This window comes from Microcaecilia unicolor, chromosome 3 (genome assembly GCF_901765095.1).
Source record: "Microcaecilia unicolor chromosome 3, aMicUni1.1, whole genome shotgun sequence".
Classification (NCBI taxonomy): Eukaryota; Metazoa; Chordata; class Amphibia; order Gymnophiona; family Siphonopidae; genus Microcaecilia; species Microcaecilia unicolor.
In genome coordinates this window covers 203,539,923-203,563,502 of record NC_044033.1, presented here as the reverse complement: position 1 = coordinate 203,563,502, position 23,580 = coordinate 203,539,923, and the positions used below count along the sequence as shown (strand labels likewise).

General features: G+C 44.0%; 1 protein-coding gene across 1 annotated transcript in view; it reads left to right on the top strand.

Moving 5' to 3' along the window:
- The window catches only part of LOC115466130 (A-kinase anchor protein 8-like), a 134,960-nt gene that overhangs the window by 39,688 nt on the left and 71,692 nt on the right, over positions 1-23,580 (top strand). The window contains exons 2-4 of the mRNA XM_030197178.1: positions 3,921-3,953; positions 4,253-4,316; positions 22,704-23,169. Of these exons, the coding sequence (XP_030053038.1) occupies positions 3,921-3,953; positions 4,253-4,316; positions 22,704-23,169 (563 nt within the window). The remainder of the gene's footprint in view (positions 1-3,920; positions 3,954-4,252; positions 4,317-22,703; positions 23,170-23,580) is intronic.

The window sequence follows — 23,580 nt, the reverse complement described above, 5'->3', positions numbered from 1 at the left end:
TTAGTCGATTGTTGGGGGGGGGGGGGGGGTCTCCCTGAATGGATTGGTTTGCCTTCTCCGGCAATGCAAAATTTCCTGTATGCTTCGGTCGTCCCTTAGTGCAGGGCGTGGACAATCTTCTACCATCCTGCTCAGTCGGTCTAAGGTATGCTTCTGATAAAGCATTTTGGTGAGAAGGTACGGACGCACAGGGGATGTCTGTCTTGGTGGAACCGGACTGGCCTCAAAGCACTTGGTGAGCTGATCTTCGTCGTCGTCTGGATGACCTTCTCTTCAGACTTCCGGTCCGGCAACATCTCTTGTCGTAGAGTTCTGTCGTTCAGCAACATTCGGATTGATTCTGTCTTACGGCCTGGCTCTGGTTCGTGCTAAACTGGTTAAGTAAGGTTATTCTGAGCAGGTCGTTGAGTTTATGCTTCGCTTTCGTCAACGTTCTAAGTCGTTGAGGGTTATGCGCACTAGGAGCATATTGAGTATAGGGGTAAAGGCTTTGGCCTATATCTTTTTAGTGTTTTGCTTCCGCACATTTTGGATTTTTCGCAGCAGGGCTGTGACAAAGGCCTTCCTTTGGCCTCTCTTAAGGTGCAGTTTCCAGCTTTGCCGCCTTTCTGTGGTCATGTCCAAGGGAGGTCTTTAGCTAGTCATCCGGATGTGGTCGTTTGTTTTTGAGGAGGGTTAATATTCTTTGTCCCTCCTCGCAATTTTCCTTTACTCGTTGGGATCTGATTTTTCTTTTGTTCTGCTTACTGTTCTTGCTAAGACTCCCTTGGAGCTTTTGTTGTCCTCTTCTTGAAGGACTTGTTTATGAAGACAGTATTTTTGGTGGCTGCTGTTTCAGTTAGGCGAGTTTTCAGAGTTGCAGACGCTGTCGGGTAGTTTTCCGTTTTTACAGTTCGGGTCCGATCGAGTAGTGTTCCGGACTGCCCTTTTTCTTTCTTCCTTAGGTGGTGCCTCGTTTTTCATATTTCTCAGCTGGTGCTATTGCCTGTCTTTGGTTCTCTTTCTGGATCTGAAGATCAGCGGCTTTTGAGGTATTTGGGTGTCAAATGGGTGTAGTACCACGATTTTAGGTTGTCACGTCTGTGGCCGTGACCACCCTAATTCTTACCCTCTTTCTGGGAGTCAGTGGCTGTGCTGACTTCTGCTTGTCTCTGTGTCTGTCTCTGTCTTAATTTCTCTCTGGCTCTGTGTGCTGATTGCCTTGCTGGACCTCACCTGTGTGGGCTATGCCTCTTCCAAGATGGCTGCTGACTCCTCTATGCCAGTATCCGAGATGGCTCCCGCTGTTCCTTCCTGTGGGCTGACTTCTCTGTGTGTCAAGCCTCTGTTTGGAGGCAAGGAGATTGCTGCAGCTTGTGCCTCTGGTGTTGAAAGGCTTTATTAATCACTTAGAGCCTGCAGCCCTTGCCTTTGCATTTCGTCTAAGGGCCCTGGTATGTAGAGTGCTCTGTACACTGCTAGTCCTGGTATGTAGAGTGCTCTGTACACTGCTACATTGTTTGCTCTGTGTGAGTTTCTATGTTTGACTTGTTAGCTTGGGCACAGCATTGCTTGTTAGCCTGTGTACAGCTTTACTAGTTCTTCTGAGATTGCTCTGTGTATGTTTCTAGTGTATGGCTTGTTAGCCTGTGTACAGCTTTACTAGTTCTCCTGAGTTTGCTCTGTGCATGTTTCTAGTTTATGACCGATTAGCTTGGGCTTAGCTTTCCTGTTAGCTTGTGTACAGTCTCCTGGTCTTCTCGTGTTTAGCCTTCTGGTTTTTCCCGTGTGTGTTTTCTTTTGCTTCTGGGGCTTCTGCCCTTGTTCTGTCTGTTGCCAGTACCCTGTGATACTGGAGCTGCTGCCATAGTTTTGCTCCTTGTCCTGACCTTTGCTTTGAACCTGACTACTGCTTTGCTAGCCGCCTGCCCAGTGACCTTTGCTTTGAACCTGACTACTGCTTTGCTAGCCGCCTGCCCAGAAACTTTGATTGGACCCTGACTGCTGCTTTGCTAGCTGCCTGCCCAGTGACTGTGTTTTGAACCTGACTACTGCTTTGCCAGCCGCCCACCCTGAGACTTGCTTTGAACCTGCCTACTGCTGGAACCCGGACATTCCCTGCCTGTCTGCCTTGCTTTCGCCTAGGTGCCGGGGGGCACTGCTGTATCCTGATTCCTGCTGTTCCTGCGTGCAAGTTCCAGTTCCGGTTTTTCCTGTAAGCCCTGCCGGCTGCCCGAACCTGAGGGCTTAACCCTCGGGGAAAGGTGGCTAAGCGTAGGTGAAGCCTAGGTCCTGTGTGTTCCAGTCCAGCGGGTTCCGGTCCTGTGGTTCCAGTCCAGTGGGTCCACTCCGGTGTGTTCCAGTCCAGCGGGCTCCACTCCGCTGCGCACCCGTCCGGTGCGTTCCAGTCCTGGGTATTCCTGTGTAGAACTCCAGTCCGGGGTTCCGGTCCAGTCTTGTCTCGTCTCTCTACCTTGAAGGTGATCTTGCCTGCCGCTCCACGGTAGTGGCCCAAGGACTCACGAACCCAGTGCTCCCGGGGAAGAAGCCTGACAGTATGCCAAGGTCCCCGAGAACGCGACATAGGTTTACTGATGACATCCGGTATTTTGATCGTTTCTCTCTTCTGATTGGAGGTGCACGTAACGGGTTCAGGACCTCTAGCCTCTCTATTTCTCGATGGCTCTAAGTAATGATTGCTTCTGCTTATTCTTTTTCTGGGACGCCTGTTCCAGGGCATTTCAAGGCTTGCTTTACAAGAGATCAGACAGTCTCGTCGGCAGAGGGTCTTCTGCTGCCTTTAGAAGATATTTGTAAGGTGGCGTCTTGGTCGTCTTTGCATTCTTTTTTTTTTTTTTTTTTTTTTTTTTGAGCATTACCGTTTGGATGTTCTCGGTCGTTGTCAAGTTGTTATAGACTGCGCTTTGGTCCCTCCCATATTTTCACTGCTTTGATACTTCCCATCAGTCACATTCTGGGCCGGTCCGGAGGGACGCTAAGGAAGGATAAATTAGACCTTACCTGTTAATTTGCTTTCCTTTAGTCCCTCCGGACTGGCCCATATCACTCCCTTCAGATATCGGTGTTTGTTCGGAGCTGTGTTGTTAGTTTCTTGATCTATATAGTAAAAAAAGAAGAAAAATCTTTCTGAAATGTCCTCTATGAAGGACCATGGTATGTTTGAAGGCACTCACCCGTTGTTGGCAATGTGCCTGTGGCTGCTCAGGTTTTTGGATGGACAGGTTCTGTATTTTTACTATGGTTTTCCTTCTGCTTTGGTACTTTATTACTGGATCTTTCTCTAGCTGGCAAGGGCTCTTATTGGCTGGCTAGAGTCACAACTTTTTTCTCAGTCTCCACCTGCTGGAAGGCGTACACAACCCATCAGTCACATTCTGGGCCGGTCCGGTGAGACTAAAGGAAAGCACATTAAGCAGGTAAGGTCTAATTTACCCATTCTTTCAACAGCCAAATAGAACCAGTAATTTCCTATGCTTGAAAATATTTTTTCTGGGTTTACTATTAGGTGAATTCTGCATCCGTAAAACATATGTAAACATTTGTTTGTGCATGAGGTAGTACTGTTGGCTTTCAAACTGGAAGAAGAAAACAGACCTATGTGGGCTGGAAGGTAGGAGATGGCCTCCTTCCCCCTGGTTCATGCTGTTGATATTGTAGGATGCCCAATAACATACAGTCCCATACAGAAGGTATTCTGTAACTTGCCTTACTGTTGAGAAGTGAGCTAAATCTAATAAAACTATATATGTTGGTACAAGAACCAAACAAAATATATTTGTTTATGTAGGGTAAAGCTGTAAATAATCAAAATGCAAACAGATTTAATATTCAGGAAACTTTTATTGGCTGTCTTACTGTGAGGGTAGAAATTGATAAGTTCAGAATAGTTGATCAATTTGCTATTTACTTTGTCTTTCCAGGTTACGGAAGTTGGGATTCCGGATCAAGATTAGGTAAATATAAGAAAAATTTGACCTCTCAGTTCAAGGATATTATGTCTTTTTATTTTTCTTCTAAGTTTAGCATTAAGGTACTTATTTGCCTGTTCTGAATACAGCCATAGAATAGTTACAGCATAAGTTAATGTCTTGTCCCAGGCCTGCCCAGGTGGGATCACTTCTTTGAGTAAGATGGAGACTTGTCTTCATGTTGGTTTGGCTTCTGACTTCTCTGCTGAGATTACAAGGCTGAAAGAGGAATTTCTTCTTCTGATGTTGACACAAAAACACTTTTTTTCTTTTCCATTTTTCAGAGTATGATGGCTATTATAGCTATGAATACGGTCAGGATGATTCTGGCACCACTGGCAATTTAGGGTATAGTATCTGCACACTTCTAAATTAAGTATAACTGTTCCCCATGGCATCATGGCTAATGTTGATACAAAAAATGTAATAGCAAGTAAACAATCTCATGCAGGGAAGGAAGCATAATGTGGGGGGTTCAAATGAGTGTTACTATGTTAATCATTGACTTTACAATAGGGCACCCATGTGAAAAGTTCAAAAAGATTTGTTTTTTGTTTTGTTTTCGTTTTAAATAAAGGCAACATGAGTGCCTATGTGAATCTCTTCATAAAGATGGTTAATAAATCCCTGTAAATAAAATAGGCTCATACATGATTGTTTACAAATGTTCTTGTGTAAGTCTACACTTGCTTTTTAAGGTAGATGTGACAGATTACGTATCACAGCTCAACATAGACTATGCCCCATGAATACATATGCAGAGATCACGTTAAAGTAGGTCTTATACAGTTTCATAGTAGCTCTTTTCCTTATGTAAGTGTGTAGTAAATGATTTATAAAACTATCCCCCATGTGGAAAAAATCCTTGAGTATAGTAGCCTCCTAGTCTTTATCCCTTGAGTCTCATGGTTGATAGTATACATGTTGCCTTATGGCAGAAAAAAAAATGTTTCAATGGCATTGTAATCTGTGGGTTTACTTTACCAATAGTTTTCAGATTTGTTTCTAAATAGTTTGTGTAGATTCTTTGAAGCCCAAAACTTGCAATAATTATAACTAGAATGTTTGGGAACCAAGTACAGATTTTCAGACTACTACTAAATTTCCCCCCAGAAGTGGCTTAACTTTACTAGTGAAGCTCTTATGCTAAACAGAGTTCTTTATTACTGTTTTATGGTCATATTTCCAGTCTGGTTGCAGACAATAGTTGAAATCATGCTCTACTCATTTAAAATTTAATGCAGCGCAGTATAACCCTTTTCTAAAGAATGTGTTGGGAAGATAAATGGAAAGACAGGACTGTCTTTATATTAATCATGTTGGATTTGATCAAAATAATATAAGCTGGCAACTCAAATTGTGTCATAGCATATGTTCTAGTGTTTTCATAAAACATTTGTTTGAAGGTCATGGTTTAGGTTGCATTGAATACATTTACTAAGTTATCCCTGTTACATGTGGTCAGTGATTTTAATATACACAACTTTGTGGGGGCCAGAAGAGTCCTGAGACTAACAATTAAAATGTTCTGTTATTGCTCACTTTTTTATTGCTGTAACTCTAATAAGGTAAGAGGAAGAAACTTCTGGGGCAAAGAAGTGAATGCTTATATGGCCAAAAAATAAAAAGAGAACCAGTTCTTCATGAACAGCAAGAATCTCTCCAGCCACTCAGGTGGTGACATCACAGGATGGAACTGTCAGGTTTAGCCTCCCACAATCTTCCTATCCTGCATGGATGTTTTCATGTTCATCCAGTAACGGTTCCCTTCAGTCGTGTTTAATTCCCATCCATTAGAGTTTTTTCAAATCATCAAATTGGTGCCACTTTGAAAAGGGGCCATCAGCGCTGAAGCATGTAGAATGTCATTAACCATAGGAACAAGAGTCCCAGGAAGTGATCTGGTGACTCAGAAACAAAAGCGGAGATAATGATGGATACTCCTTCGCCACCACTTCTGTCAAGTCATTCTAGAGGAAGAAGTTTTAAATCTCCATCTCGGTTTCACCTGGTGATTAGAGTATTATGTGTGTGACAGGTTAGGACTGGGAATGTGAGTGTTCCTGCCCATATCTATCAAGGTAGACTTTCTTGTTCTTGAAGGTCTTTCTTGGATTAGAGATTGTTGTTCAATTTACATCCTGAACTGAGCTCATATTTCAGGGATTCAGACAAGTCCATCACATTCGCACTTTCCATGATTGTTTACCTGGGCTTCCATTGGGTCTACCTAAGAATGAATCCCAGCCTGAACACAACCTGGTATCACTTTTTTCACAATCCTCTGAAGAAATCTCTTTTCCTTATCTAATCAGGAGTTTGATGTTCAAGGTCTGAGTTCCAGGAATCCTGAACTTAGAAATGCCCTTATGGATGTTGTAGCATTACCATAAGAGCATAAGAATAGCCATACGGAGGCAGATCGATGATCCATCTATCCCAGTATGCTGCTTCCAGCAGTGGTCAATGCAGGTCACAAGTACCTGGCAGAATTCCAAATAGTAGGAAGATTCCATGCTACTTAATTCCAGGTACAGCTGTGGTTTTCCACATTTCTATCTCAATCATAAGATCCTCTTGATACAGCAAGTGAAGATATAGCAAGCTGCTTTACCTACACAATCTAGGTCCAAAAGATTAGAGACAGATGTAATCGCCAAGTTGTTTAATGTTCCATCTGGCAAACTCTTCTCTCCATCCAGGCTACCTCCAAACATCTGGACATAACCATACTTCCTTAGCGTCCCTCCGCACCGGCCGAGGATTGGACTGATGGGTTGTGTACGCCTACCAGCAGGTGGAGACTGAGAAAACTCTGACTCTAGAGAGCCAGTAAGAGCCCTAGTCATGTGACGTTAGCCTCAGTATTTTCTCAGTCTCCAGCAGGTAGGACGTGAGCCCATTAGTCTCTCTTCTTTTCTTCTCTTGTTTCTTTTAGTAGTTTCAATATTTCTTCTGTGTCTGGAGAATCTTTTTGCCATTTTTTTCTACCGCTTCCACAAACCTCCTCCGTTGCAGTTTCTTCAGAGAGCTCCGCGACGGCTAGGGATCCCGACTCGGCGATTTGGAGCGAAAGGCGGCCATCTTGCCGGCAGCTGCAGGTTCTACTACTACTATTATTTGTATAGCGCTACAAGGCATACGCAGCGCTGTACACCAAACACACCTGCATCTCATGTTTCTACTTTTCAGGCTTCGGTACCGCACAAAGAGTCATAGACAGGGTCCCTAGTGCAGTCAGGAGAAACTCTGGAAGGGGGTTTTCCTCCTAAGTATTTCCTCCACATATACCAGACCCATTTTTAATGAAGAAAGCTGGTTTAGCAGCAAGCAGTTTTCTGTGGAGTTTTCAGGGTCTGTTTCCCCTGCAAAAGGTCTAGAAGCTGGGATCCACAAGTTGATTTTTATTGGACCTGGATCATGCTTGTCTTAAAAGAGGAGAAAAGTCTAGCCGAGGAGGTTTTGGGAGCATCAGTCTCCCATAGATCCCGTTTCTCTGCCTTTTTCAAAGGAAACCACCTTCTGTAGCTAGGATTTTCTTACGGAGGATTTCTTCCCAGGAGTGTTTTCCGTAACTCTGTACAATCATGGTGCTTAGCCATCTTGACTATTGCAACGCACTATATGCCGGCTGCAAAGAACAAATAATCAAGAAACTTCAGACAGCCCAGAACACTGCAGCTAGACTCATATTTGGCAAACCTAATTTGAAAGCGCCAAGCCCCTACGAGAAAAATTACACTGGCTTCCACTTAAGGAACGCATCTCGTTCAAAATATGTTCACTAGTTCACAAAATTATCCATGGAGACGCACCAGCTTACATGTCTGACCTAATAGACTTACCACCTAGGAATGCCAGAAGATCATCCCGCACGTTCCTTGATCTGCATTTCCCCAGTTGTAAAGGAATGAAATACAAACTAATGCATGCGTCAAACTTCACCTACTTGAGCGCACAGTTATGGAACGCACTGCCGCGCAACTTGAAATCGACCTACGAAAGAACGAACTTCCGCATATTACTGAAGACCCATCTCTTTGAAAAAGCATACCAAAAAGACCAACCCAAGTGAACATACACTACACAACTCGCCTACTTAATCTTATAACTGTTCCTTAAAATCTGCCTGTATACTACTACTTTGTTTTTATCATAATACTAACCATTATCATGCAAAACAAAATGTTTGATACTAACAGTTTTCCACTACTCATGATGTATTGTAAGCCACTTTGAGCCTGCAAAGAGGTGGGATAAGGTGGGATACAAATGCAACAAATAAAATAAATAAATTTACAAGAGTTAATTTCTTTGATTTCCTTTACGTTGCATTTTGAAGGGCTTCCTCTGGTGATTTGTTAGTTAAATGCACTAGATCTTCACCAAGAACTTTTTCTATCCATTAGGATATTTGGGATGATATTGAGGTACAGTGGGCTGTTCCCGACTCCTCGTTTGACAGCCAGGTCCATGTCCCGTCTTTATCCTCTGCTTAGCATCTAACGGTGGTTGATGCGGTGGTGTCGGCAGTTACCAAGCGATACACTGTTCCCGTAGGCGGAGGAACAGCCCTCCGAGATGTTCAGTACAGGAGGTTGGGGACTCTGCTTAAGCATAGTTTTGATGCTTCTTCTTTGGCAGTGCAGGCGGCTATTTGTGACTATGGTGGCCAGAGCCTGTTTTTCGCTAGGCGGAGAGAGTCCTGGATAGGTCTTCATATGATCTTCCTTCTATTGATGTTGAGGTGGCCAACATTGAGACGGGTTCTGCCTTTTTGGCAGATGCTTTGTATGATCTGAGACCATCTTCTAAATCCTTGGCTTTGATCGCCTTTGAAACACCCCACGCCTCAAATTTGCGCCAGATCCGAGCATAAGCTGCGGAGGTGGACTGCTTGCGGGCCTGCAAGAGAGTGGCGATGACCTTGTTAAAGTAGCCCTTGTCTCTCAATTGCGTCCTCTCAATAGCCAGGCCATGCCGTAAGACCAAATCGGCAGGGATCCTCCATAGACACCGGACCCTGAACCAACAGGCTCGGCACCAGGGGCAAATGCACCAGAGAGTCCACCAACATCCGGCGGAGATCCGCATACCACGGACGCCTTGGCCAATCTGGAGCGATGAGAACCACCAGACCTCTGTGCTGTCGAATCCGCAGTGGTACTCGCCCTATCAAAGGCCAAGGAGGGAACACATACAGGAGCTCCGAGGGCCAGGGTTGAGCCAGAGTATCCAACCCCGTCGAGTGAGGATCTCTCCTTCGGCTGAAAAAGCCAGGTACTTTGGCGTTTGCACTCAACCCCATTAGATCCATTCCGGGAGTCCCCCATTTGGCACAAATCTGAAGAAAAACTTCTGCCAATTCCCATTCTGCCGTGTCCATTTGATGCCTGCTGAGAAAATCGGCTTGCACTTTGCTCTGCCTGCTATGTGAGCTGCTGACAGAAGCTGCAGGTGTAGCTCGGCCCAGTGACAAATCTGAGCAGCCTCCGCAGCCAGGGCCCTGCACTGTGCGTCCCTGACGATTTATGTATGCCACCACTGTCGTGTTGTCTGACAGAACCCGGACAGCAAGCCCCTTCAGAATCTTTTGAAAGGCCATAAGAGCCCAGAATATCGCTCTCAGTTCCATGCGATTGATGGACCACCCCCGCTTCCATGGGTGTCCACAGACACTGAGCATAGCTTCCCTGGCAACGCGCTCCCCAGCCCAGAAGGCTGGCATCTGTTATCACCAGGCACCAAGAAGGAAGCACAAGAGGCATTCCTTGGCGCAGCATCCTGTCGGAGAGCCAACACTCCGTACTGAGCCGGGCCACAGGGAGCAACGTTAGTCTGCGTTGATATTCCTGGGACATCGGAGACCATTGTTGAAGCAGGGCAATCTGCAGAGGCCTCATATGCGCTCTCGCCCAAGGCACCACCTCCAAGGTGGCCATCATCGACCCCAGCAGCTGGACAAAGTCCCAAGCTCACGGGCGAGGCATCCGCAGGAGCAGGCGGACCTGATTCTGAAGCTTGCACCGCCTTTGGTTGGGGAGAAAGACAAACCCCGATGCCGTGTCGAACCGGACCGCCAGATACTCAAGAGACACAGAGGGGGGTCAGGTGACTTTTGGGTATATTGACCACCCAGCCTAGCACCTGCAGGACCGCCACCACTCTGGCTGTGGCAAGTTGACTCTCGGTTGCAGAATTCGCTCTGATGAGCCAGTCGTTGAGATAAGGGTGAACTCTGATACCCTCTCGCCTGAGACAGGCAGCTACGACACCATTACCTTGGAAAAGGTACGGGGAGCTGTGGCTAGGCCGAAAGGCAAGGCCTGAAACTGGAAATGCTTTTCCCAACACCGCAAAGCGGAGGAACCGCTGGTGTGGAGGCCAGATAGGAATGTGCAAATAAAGTTCTTTTAGGTCCAGAGACGTGAGAACTCTCCTGGCTGTACCCGCCGCAACGACAGAGCGCAGGGTTTCCATGCGAAAATGTTGTATTCTGAGAGCCTCGTTGACTCTTCGTAAGTCGAGGATCGGTCTGAAAGGCCCGCCTTTTGAGGCACGACAAAATTAATGGAATAGCGGCCGCAGCCGCGTTCAGCAGGCGGCACCGGGCTCACCGCTCCGAGGTGCAGCAAGACTTGTAAGGTCTCTACCGCCACTCGTTTTACAGCAGTGCCACATCGGGACTCCACAAACACGTCTCTCACCGGGGCACCGAATTCCAGTTGGTAACCTTCTCTGATCAGGTCCAGGACCCACTGATCTGAGGTAATCTTGGTCCACTCCTCTAGAAAGAGGAAAGGCGGCGTCCTATTGCAGGCAAGGAGGAGTGGACCGGTGTTCCATCATTGTGGAGGATGCCCCTGAACTCCTGGCCTTGAACCGGCCCCTGTGGAACGTTTGTCCGAGCGAAAGGAGTTCCGCTGTTGAAAACAAGCACGTTGAGAAAACCCAGCAGAGCGCCCCGGGCGATACCTGCAAGCTTCACGGAACCGAGGTCTGGAAAGAGGGAAACACAGAACCCTTGGAAGAAGGCCTCGGTCTATCCTCAGGTAACCGCTGGGGTTTAGATTCCCCCAGGTCTTTCACAATCTTCTCCAATTCCTATCCAAATAACAGGAGGCCCCGAAAGAGTAGCCTCACCAGTCTTTGCTTAGAAGCCATGTCAGCCGCTCTATGCCGCAGCCAAAGAAGGTGGCGGGTGGACACCGCCACAGACATCTGTTTAGCCGAAGCTCTGACCAGATCATAAAGGGCGCCAGCCAAAAATGACAGGGCCGACTCCATCCACGGGGCAACCTCAGAAAGGGGGCCTGCACCATCGGCGGGCTGTTCCACCGCCTGCTGTTGCCATTAAAGACATGCCCGGGCTGCATAGGAACTGCAAATAGACGCCCTCAAAGCAAGGCCTGCAATTTCAAAGGACTGCTTCAGCACGGACTCCAGCCACCCGTCCTGCATGTCTTTCAAAGTGACCCCTCCCTCTACTGGAAGAGTGGTCTTTTTTGTCACCGTCATGACCAATGCATCCACTTTAGGCATCCCCAAAGGGGCCAAGTGCTCCTCACACAGAGGGTAAAGCTGACCCATAGCCATGGCCACTTTCAACGGCCCATCAGGGTCAGACCACTGAGCAGAAATAAGCTCTTGGATGGAGTCATTAACCAGAAAGGCCCGAATAGGCTTCTTAGTACTCGCCATCCTAAGATTAACAGAGGAGGCCTCGCCTTCATGAGGATCATCAATCGAGAGGGCCTGCAAGGCGTCAGTAATGAGAGCTGGCAGCTCGTTGTGGTGGAAAATCCGGAGCGCATTGGGATCATCCAAATCCAGTGGCAAACAGACACCCTTCTCTGGATCATCCATCCCTGAGGGCCTGCCAAATCCCTCAGACTCTCACAGCCCAACCACGGGGGGGGGGGGGGGGGGGGGGGGGAGCTATGAGGCTCATGGGCTGAAACGGGTGCACACTCTCTTCAAGAGATCTGTAGTGCGGCTACTTGGGCTTCTCAGCTCTCATTTGTCCTGCATTATAGGCTGGATGTTGCAGCAAAGCAGGACGCTATTTTTGGAGCACAAGTGCTTGATCGCGGTGTGGCCTGTTCCCACCCTAAGTAGGGATTGCTTTTGTACATCCCATCAGTTAATGGATTAATTTGCTGATGATAAGGTAGGGAAAATTAGGGTCTTACCTTGGTAATTTCTTTCCTTTAGTCACAGCAGATTAATCCATGATCCCTCCCTGTCTGATTTGTTTTTTGTTCAGATCTTTCATGCAGATATAGATCTCATTTGGGAGAAGTTGGATACCAGTTCTCAAAATTTCTACATGATGTTCTACTACAGGAGGTTGAGTTCATCCCTCTTTTGTATGGTTATTGCTCCTGTTCTGGGACGTTTGTTCACTGTGACGAACGTTTATGATGTTACACCTTTATGGTTCCCTCTGCTTTGGAAATCTCAAATACTGAAGGCAGTTGGGGCTAGCCGTCCAAGAGGCACTATGGTTTTTCAGTGTTCTCTATCTCCACCTTCTGGTAGGCGGATACAACCCAGCAGTTAATGGATTCATCTGCTCTGACTAAAGGAAAGAAAATTACCAAGAACCTAATTTTCCCTTTTTGGTGCCAAGGTTTTGGAGATGGAGCTGTGTAGGTCCCTTCCTTAATGGTCACTGCTCTGGTACTTCCCTATTGTGCCAGTTTAGAGGGATGCTGTGGAAGGAGAAATTAGATCTTACCTGCTAATCTGCTTTCCTTTAGTCCATCCAAACTGGCACAAGCCCCTCCCTTAATTCAGTATTGCTGGTGTTGGTTTTATTCCATGGTCGGTGAAATTTGCTTTTTTGGCTCTCTTGAACTGTGCTTGGCGGTTGTGGTGCCTGTGAGGTGTAGGCTTCAGCATCTGTTTCAAATAAAGCAAAAACAGACAAACAGAAATCGGAATAGAAAACCAAATTACGAGAATATGAGAGATTGTAAGGAAAATGACAGATTTGTCAACATGGTGTGATTACAAAGGCATCTGTGCAGCGGGCTACTTTTTTTGTAGTCCAGGTCTCCAATTCTGAGAGGAAGCATTGCGGGCCGGGGGGCAGTCCTGCTTTGCTATTTGATTACTTACTCTTGGAGGACAGTACAGTTACAGTGCTCTGAAGAGTTGATGGTTCTCAGTCTCCATCTGCAGTTGGAGTGCATAACCCTACTGTGCCGATCTGGAGGGACTAAAGGAAAGCAAATAAAATAAGCAGGTAAAATCTAATTTCTTTTTCCAGAGTTGCTACTTAAGCTGAGAGCTATGTCAACATCAGTAGCATAGGACATTTTATAAATCTGCAGTGTGACTCTGGGTACATACCTTTACCAGACATAAACTGCCTTGACCAGGCCACAGAATCTTTCCACATAATACTTAACAGACCTCTTCCACCATAGCACCTTCACATGTTGCAAGCTAGGAGAAGTGAAGACTGTTACTTATGCAGCTTTCAGCTGGGGAGCTACCACCTCTGTGGCTGTACAGATTCTTGCTGTTCATAGAGAAAATGTAGTTTGTCAAAAATGTTACATATGATCAAAATTCAATGCTCACACTTGTACATCCTCATTTAAGTAAATATCTTGTGCAGTTGATATTGGTGATATCGTGATGTATTTGCCTAACTCTGGGAATGTGTTTTCCTTTTATATGTGCATGTGTGTAAATGAAATGTACTAAGCACTTTTCCCATAGACGTACAATTCATGGGGTAATAGTTGGGGGGGGGAGCTAGAAATCTTTAGTGGGTTTTGGCTCTTGACTTGCAATAGAGGTACTGATTCTAGGATTCTTTCATCTGTGTGGTCTTTTTTTTTTTTTTTTTTTTTTTTTTCAAAGTCCATTTTTCTGGCTCCTCTACATGTAATCTTCCCTTGCTATAAATGTACAGTATTTAATTTCTTTTGCAAGTTTTTCTCTGTGTATCTTAAATTATTTTCTATGTATAAGTAGAATTACAACCGCACATGGGATGACATTGCCAACTGATGGAGCCAAGCTGGTCCCCTGTCCCAAAGCTCAGAAATATATATATATTGAAAAAAAATCTTGACTACCTGCATTTCCTCTAATTAGCCTATCACATTGATCTTCAGTTTTTTGTTTTCACTGCTATATTAGCTTCAACAGTACTCTCATCTCTAAAGTTAGAATACTTTGTTCTATAGTGTTTCCTCCAGACCAGCACAGACTAATGGGTTAGGCATGCCCACCAGCAGCTGGAGACTGAGTAGCACTAATTTCAAGTAAGCCTGTGAGTAAGTTGTGCAGTCCCCCTGAGAGTCAGTCTTCTTCAGTCTCCAGCAGATAGTGAAAATGGTAAGCTTGTGTAGTTCTGGTCTTAGGTTGGGAGTTTTAAATAAAATAATCTCCCTCTGCTTGCACTGGGATTTGTATGGAGTGTTGCCATGATTTAGGTTTCTGCCAGGTACTTGTGACCTGGCTTGGCCACTGGTTTGTTAAACAGGATTACTGGACTAGATGGACCATTGGTCTGACCCAGTATGGCTACTCTACATTCTTCTTTTTTTTTTTTAATTATTTTATTTATTCATTTTATATTACATTTATTGTCCAATACATAATGGGAAAGAAAAGAGAAAATATCAATTAAAACAAACATTAAGGAAAAAATATCATCTTTATTAGTCCACAATTGGGGGATCCAAGATCAGGAAAACAATCTCAAAGAAAATAAGAAAAACACTGAATGGTTAATCTTACAATTCATATTTCGGAGAGAGGAGGTTAATCGGTATTGCAGCCGGTACAGTAGTAACTTAAAGGAAGTTGCTGCAGAACGTTCTTCATCTGTTCTTTTAACTCCACAAAGTCTTGTAATTTCCTGGGTTCACAAATAAGTAATCAGGAATAAAACACTTACAAGGGAATCGCTCTAGGAAGGTCCCACCCAGGGCAATGATTCTTGCTTAAAAGCCAAGAGTTCACACCTCCTAGTCTGCAATTCCCTTGATATGTCAGGAAATAGTTTTTTTGGGTTCAAAGATAAATATATCAGCCATATGTCGGAAATACAATTTCAAAACATTGTTCCTATCTAAATGAAAGGCAAAAGTCACTAATAATATAACTCTATATACAGGGTATTTTAGGAAAATTTATCTTTCTCAAGTTATTTTTCCTTAATTGGTTCTCCAAAAGTTCCAATTTTTTACCAGAAACATAAATTGTCCTTCATTACCAGATTAACTGATTTTCATAGAGAAACCATTTCTGAAATCAGTTCTTTATGTTTTTTTTATCTTGGACTTCCACTTTGTTAGATAAATATTGATATAATCACATATTTATTCCTAAAAAATTTTTGACAATCTGAAGAAGAGAGTTATTCACACTCTGCAGCACTTCCCATAGTGTGTCCATTGTGACATTGTTTGGCTTCACCAGGTCCAATTTCTCCACAGAAACTGCTCCAGATATCTTCAGGGGGACGAGCTCACTCTCCAATCCCCAATTGGTTTATATCTGGAGTCAATGCTGCGCCAGGACCTCACTCGGATCGCTTGAAAATCCTAACCCACTTCGGGGCGTTTCCACTGTCAACCTCCATAGCGAAGCGTTACTGTTTCCGGGTCTTGGAGAGGTCATGCCAAACAGGGGGACTCAGTCACTCCCTCTCCACTGAAATTCGGCAATAAAGCCTTGTTGTTCCCCGAAGCAGGAAACCGATATCCCCGACGTTATGACCCCGAATCTCTCCAAAGTAGACTGAGAAGTGATGGGAACCCCAGCCGTGTTCGAGGAGGACAACACCACGGCTTTCCCTTTCTTCTTCCCCATTCTCTGGGGGAGCGCGCCTACTTCTTCAGGTATTCTGGTGTAAAACGGGAACTCAACTAACGTACATCCTCCCTCGACGCCATCTTGGATCCTTCAGTTTGGGACACCTCTTTGTCTGGTTTCTCCTCAGAGGCCTGTCTGATATGGGTAACCCTTCAGCATAGCCCTCGGAGTCATTGAAACACGGAAGCCCCTCCACCACTTACAAGGTGGTGTCCCTTCGGAGGGGTACTCTTACATTCTTATGTAATTGGGCTTTTGCTGCTGGACTGAGACAGAGGCCCGTGGAGTTTTCCATAGCCAAGGGGCGCTACACCCGGTGGCCGGGTCCCTTCCCCTGATCCCTTGCTTATGGCTCAATGAACACGTTTTATTTCAACTTACTATCCTGCGTTACAGGAGAACCATGTAGGCGGCTTACTCTTTAATTAGAGAGTGCTACAAAACAGTCAATGAGAAGACAAAGGAAGCTGTGTGAAGGAAAAGGGAAAAGAACTACATTTTAGAAAGGAAAGAGGGAAATAGGGACCTGTACAATAGGTATCTTCATTATTTTTCAGTACATACTCCGGGGGAACTACAGCACCTAAGAGCGAGGACCTGCCAAAGGCAGCATTGAATAAGAATTTTTTAAAGGTTGATTTTGTATTGAGCCAGAGACAATTGTAGTTGTAAGTAGGTTGGTGAAGAATTCCAGACTCGCGGGCCTTCAATAGGGGTTATTGAAGCCCTAGTTTGCTTGTGGATTATTTCTTTGTAAGTGGGTACAATGAGCAGGTTTTGGTTTAAAGATTGAAGGACATGGGAGGGGGAATAATGAATAGGTGTCAAGATAGATAGGAAGGTTCTCCAGTGGACTTTGTGGTTTTTTTTTTTTTTTTTTTTGCATACTGGAAGAAAAAATGTATAAGTAATTCGATGAGAAACAGGAAGCCAATGTGCATTCTTAAGTAGGGGTGGGATATGATCATGTTTACTGAGTAATGCAAATTGAGGTGTTTTGTATTTGGAGTCATCATAGATCTTTGATTCTGATACCTTCTGTATAATGAGTTGCAGTAGTCCAGTTAACTGATCCCTAATGATTGGACAAGAATATTTAAGGCGAATGGTTGCAGTGAAGTATGAACGGATCGGATGAGACGAAGTCTGTGAAAAGAGTGGCATACCACTTGACCTATTTGTGGCAGGAATGTAAAATTGGTGTCCAGTATCACCCAAGAATACAGGTGTTGGAAACATGAACTGCAATGTTGCCTAGACTGATTGGTGAACTGAGATGTATGACTGGTTAGTAAAAAGGAGCATTTTAGACTTTGCTGGATTAAGCACAAGCCAGTTGTTGTGCAGCCAATCAGTTATTTGCTGTAACTTGATGTTGAGGAAGGAAATTTCTTGGGGATTTAATTGACTGACTGGACAAAGGATCAGTATATCATCCGTGTAGGCAAACATTATAAGACCATGGTACTAGGCAAGCATAAGTAATGTGCTAGAAAAATATTGACTAGCATTGGGGATAAAGTGGAGCCTTGAGGGGAACCCAGAATCTGGTGAGTAAAGTATTGTTCATTGGAGGATCACTAGTGGAATGAAGAGGAACTCGGGGATTAAGGGAGCAGGACCTGGGCGAGGATGCCTGGATGGAGGATTTGCCTCCTGGGGAGGCTTTGTCCATCGTATGGGTTTTTCATCAAGATGTTCACATGGTAAACCTAGAAATAATTCTAGGAATTACATTCATTGAAAGAAAATATATAAATACATATGTAGGGAATAACAGTGACCCCTGTGGTACAAAAACAGCTGTCCATTTATCCGAAAAGGTTCCATCCATCTTTACAGTATAGAATCCTTTCGTAAGGGAACCATAAAACTACTTCCAAACATTATCTGTCAAATTTAAGGAATTCAGAATAATGAGCAACAAGTTATGATCTACCATATCAAAATCACTTGAAGTCAAACTGCATGACAAGAACCCTCTTCCCTCGACTTATCAGCTGTCTGACCTTTGAAAGCAAAGTGCACAAAACAGTGTCTCTGATAAAATTTGCACGAAATCCTGTCTGGCAACAGGTCCTCACACATTTTCCAAAGTGATGGTGGTATTCGCCACAGCATTCCAGAGGGAGGGCGTTTAGTGCATCCTTATCTGGACATACTGGCTAATCAAGTGAGGTCCTTTCAGGAGGGCAGCCAGAATGGTGCAAGTGCTGCAGCCCTTAGAATGGGTGATAAATCTTACCAAGAGTCACCCAGTTCCCTCTCAGACCTTGAACTATCTGTGGTGTGTTTTGAAACTCATGTGGGCACGGTCTTACTCCTTCCAGCTAGAATACAGAAGCTGCAAGCCCAGTTCTTTCTCTTCTGAAAGCACAATGTCTGGCTGAGGATTATCTTTAGGTCCTACGTTCAATGTCTTCGTTGGGGGGGAGGGGGCGTGGACCTCCACCCTTTGCAGCCCAAATATCACAGGTGGCCAGCAGATCAAGAAAACACAAGTTTTTGAAGAATATTTTGAAGGCAAAGAATCAGCAAAAAATAATCCAGCAAATCAAAGGTGACCTCAAACTCACTAGATAAGACCAATCAGTATGAAAAGCTTTCTTTTTTTCTGGGACAGGCAGGGAACAGGCAGTCACTGGTGGTAAGACTTCATTGTGTGGTGCCAATAAATGCTCCTCCAGAAGTCTTGAAATGCATTTCCGTATCAGGTGACTTGCTGACCTTTGTGCCATGGTGGCAGGGGCTCCTTCTCAGCCTTGATGTTGTGCAGGCCTAAGGCTTCCCTTTTGAAGCATCCTCCCACAGTATCAAAGGATACCCTAGTGATGACTCACTGCTTATGGTAAGAAAAGAATGGAGCGCTTAAAAGCCTTTCATCACCTTTCTTGTGCAGGCATTTCAGGGATCAGCATGTCAAAGGAGTGCAAGATGACCATCTCGGTCACATCTAGTGATCATGGAATTCTGGAGTCTTTCCTGAAAGAAATATGGAAAGCTGTCAACTCCAAAGGATAACCAATCCAGAAGTACAGACAGAGAAGAATACTTCAGAGAACTTTATTTTAGCACTCCCTCTCTGTCCATGGCTTCAGAATGGAGAGTACCACACAAGCATTGAACTAGACCCAACATCAGATAGGTGGGAGTCAGACCTGAGCTGAAGTCTGCCCTGTTCATCTCACAAACCTCACCTCTAGGATTGCTTCCACAGCTAGAACATTGCAACCAGAGAATGCATCTTATCTGAAATTCTTCCAAAGTTAGCAAGGGAACTCTTATCCACACAAGAGAAGCCAGATCAGAGATCCAAATTAGACGTTTTAAACTATTTTGGACATACCAAGTAATGCTCCACCAGTGAGAGAGAGTGTGGTGGGCACAGAATTCCACCTGCATGCATGAAACTTGGAGATGGAATATAGGGTAGAGATGGTTGTAAGTTATGAAATTACAACTTCCTCACCAGTACTCGTACATCCAGGAAAAGATCCAAAAATGCTAAGCATGGTAGGGAAATTATTCAGAATGTGATGTTCATACCTTGAACCTTTTTGTAGAATAACATAAATATTACTTGAAATTGGTGTGCAGCTATTCTCATGTTTGGGTTGGGACTTCTGAGAATCCAAGATTGATGTACACCAAATATTTAATTTAGGATAGCTTATAATGCTTATCCTACAGCATTTGAAGGAGCAGCATTACTATTCTGTAATGGCAGGAAGAAAGTTCACTTATTCTCTAAAATGTTATTTCTACATAGTCTCTATGATCCCCAATATTTCAGAGGCAAAAGGCTGTTAGTTCATTGCAGAGAAACCAAGCAAAGCCATGTTTTTTTTTCCTATTTGTTCACAAATACCCAGAATAGACTTCCTTTTGCCATCATAGGGCAGAATATTTATAGTAGTGAGAATGGCCTGGTTAAGGATTTCTACAATCCATGAAAGTGCAAGACTGAGTGGCAGATGCTTCACGGGGGAGGGGGGGAGAACTTCTTCTGAGAAAAGGTCAAATTTAGTATCTTCCATTTCTGTGGTGTACACATCAATCCTCAACAGTAGATATAAACAACTATCTGACCTTTTGAAACCTCATGCAAGCAGGCTCTCTTTTATGCATTCTTCCTATCTGACCTTTTGAAACCTCATGCAAGCAGGCTCTCTTTTATGCATTCTTCCTATCTAATTGATATGCAGGACACTTCAGAAAGTGTGCATAGACTCTTGTCCATTTAATTACAATAATACAACACTGACCAGGATGAATTTGGTTTCCTTGTCTTCAATAACGTTTGGTGCTCTGGCAGCTTATCATAAGCAACCTGTTCCTAAGTACCCACTGGTAGCAAGATTGATGAAAGCACAGTTAACCCTAATCTGACTGACTGGGGTCCTATATTTCCATTGGGGTCCCCAAATAACTCAAATCGATATAGCAACTTTCTACAGTTCTTAGAGTGTTGAAAGGTGTTCTAGGATTCGTTTATATGAAAAAAGATGTGGAGAAAAAAGACCTCGGTAAGACCAGCCACATCTCCCTTCAAAGGATGCACCTTATAATAAGAAGGAGTGCCTCATTAATCATCAGTCTTTAAAAAAAACTCCACATTGCATAACTTCATAAGCTGATATCCAAACTCCTAAGTGCCCTGAAAAAGACAGATACAAATCAAGGGGCTGGTGGTTGGGAGGCGGGGCTATTGCTGGACAGATTTATACGGTCTGTGCCCTGAAAAAGACAAGATACAAATCAAGGTAAGGTATATACAAAAAGTAGCACATATGAGTTACCTTGTTGGGCAGACTGGATGGACCGTGCAGGTCTTTTTCTGCCGTCATCTACTATGTTATATATGTTACTATCAGTGGAAGACGTTTGTCCATTGGCTTACCATCCAAGATAAGTAACATTTTTGTACAGTAGAAGATATTTGAATTTTTGTGTTTCTATTGATGGGTGATTGATTAGGAGTTTGGATAGCAGCTTATGAAGTTATGCAATGTGGAGTTTTTTTTAAAGACTGATGATTAATGAGGCACTCCTTATTATAAGGTGCATCCTTTGAAGGGAGGTGTGGCCGGTCTTACTGAGGTCTTTTTTTTTTTTCTCCACATTTTTTTTCATATAAGCAGATCCTAGAACACTTTTCAACACTAAGAACTGTAGAAAGTTGCTATATCGATTAGTTATATTCTACATATTCCAAGGTGATTCAGTAATACTATCAGGTCCCCAAATAACCCCATATTTTTACTTGAATTAAAAAGCCATTATTATAACTTGGGGTTTTTACCTGTGCTGCTGGTCCCTCGTGCAGTCTTTGTGAGCAATATGGCAAGAAGTTAAAGTTTAGTGCTGCAGATGCTCTAAAGCGCATTTTGGAGGAAAGCGAAGAGTAGTGACAGTTAATATGAAATCATGGGTCAGTTTCAAGGCAGTAATACTGAAATGGCACTTCACTCAGATACTTAATAAGTTGTATACAATTAAGACTGTGATATCTTTCTCAAAAACTTTAGTTTCTGCAAGCAGTGCATGCAAGGTTCCCGGAGTCACTACTTGGTCACTTATGTATGCAAAACATGTTGGTCGGTTGAGGGTTAGACACCTATCAGCAGAGAACATTGTAAAGTAGCACTCTGTATGCACATGCTCATGAGACTAAGCATCAGAAGCAGATAGTGCTTTCAGACAACGTGTTAACTGAAAATGTAAAGTTCAGCCTTTATATCCACCTTATACTCCTCACGTTTTTTCAGGAGTTCAGAAAAAAGATAGTGAATGGAGTGCAATTCAGCTTGGGAGACTCCACTTGAGTTGCTATTGCAGTCCTGTTGTCCATGGAGAAAGCAAAGTTGTACACCTGTAAGAGTTCTCCATGAACAGCAGGCTCCAGCAGCCACACACAGCTGCTACTCCTTTCCCATATTTGAAACAGGCTTTGGAAATAACTGAGAATCACTGATAAGCTGCTGCAGGGGAATTTTGGTTTCTGAGCTCTGGAGAGGGGACCACTTCACTCTATCAGATAGTGTCACCCCAATGTGTGGTGGCTAGAACCTGCTGTCCATGAAGAAAGCCTGTTGCAGGTATGCTACATCATTGTATAATCATAGAAATAAAACAAAATGTCTTTTCTCATGTGTGGATTTGAAATTGATTTTCTATCTGAAGATGAGGTTTCAAAACCTATCCAGAGTTCTTTAATATTCAGTGTCTTTAATATTTTTTTTTCCTTTTCCTCCCTTCCCTTTAAATTTTTCCTCATCTACTGATAGAATATGTAGAGGGAATTTGTGGGATCCTCTTGTTCAGCCTATCTTCAGTTGATTTAACAATGGCAGGAAATATTTGAGTTGCGATGGAGCAAACAAAGTTTGGAAAGATTCAGTGAATTCAAAACTATAATCCAGTGTGGAGCAGCCTTTGCTCAGCTTGGGAATGTTTTTCAAATAGTCTGACACAGTTAACCGAGAGATTTAAAGAGTTGCCGTGACTAAGTAGTTTCATGCAAATGAGGAATGGTTCTGGGAATTTCCAAACCACTGTTTTAGACTTAAATTTCAAATCTGAGCCACAGAAAAAAAAGTCCATTTGTTCCAAGCTGAAGCGGAACTGAATTACAGCAGTTTGCCCTGCCCTGCTCTGCTCTTCCCTGTCCCTCTGACTGCTGTATCACACAAGGAAAAACTCCCATGTTGAGTGATACTTATGAGCCTTGTTAGAACTTTTAAAAAATTGTGAAAATATTTTATTGTAGCAGTTTAACCTTAAAAACAATTATTTTTGGTTTTTAACCTCTGCTGCCATTTCTCGGCAGGCTCTAATGTGTGATGTCTTACTTGCTACTGACTGGATTCCTTGCTTGCTATGCGACTCTTGCAGGTATGATTCATATGAGTCCTACGACTCAAGGTCTTCACTGAACAACCGTGATCTGTACAGATCCGGCTACAATTACAGTGAGGCTGGATATGACCAGGACATGACTGCCTATGAAGGTCGCTATGACAGCTCCTACGGGAACAGCAGGGACCAGTTCCAGAACAAAGCATGGGACAACTATGGCCAACGGGGCCAGAACTGGGCCAGAGACGGGCGAAATAAGGGACCCATGGCATCATCATTTTCCGGGTACATGGGCGGACAGTGGAATGAGCCGCTACAGCCAAAGGGAAGGCGGGGCCCTGGTGCCTCCGGCTCCTCCCGACTCCCATCCCTCTTCTCCCAGAAAGTTCACCCTGAGCACAACATGTTTCAGGGACAGAGAGGTTTCTCTGGGAGCATGAACTTTGGAAACGCCTTCAAACAGCAAATGAGGAAAAACTGGAAAATGTGGGACGGAGACAAAGTAAGTACCTCTGCCTACATCAATTCCCATCTATTTCCTGTAGAAGAGATGCTCTGCTCCGCAAAGCCAGGCTGTCCATCACTGAGCAGTTTTGAGTCCATCCTCATTCTCTGCAAATGCATAATAACCCTAATTGATGCTCTTGGTTGGCATCTTATTCTTCAAAAGTGTCTACCCGAATAACAGCCATGTTAGTGAGGATGTACTAAAATTAGAGAACCACAGCACAGGAGTTAAAATCAGATCCTTAAGAAAAGGGGATAAGATGAAAGCTAAATATATTTGCCTAGAAAAGGTATTTATTTTTCCTTAGCATCCTCAGACTGTCCCTGAAGACTGAGTGTTCAGACCATTGACTAGCAGGTGAAGATATAGAATGCAGAAGTGTGGTGTGTTCTGCATGCAGTTACT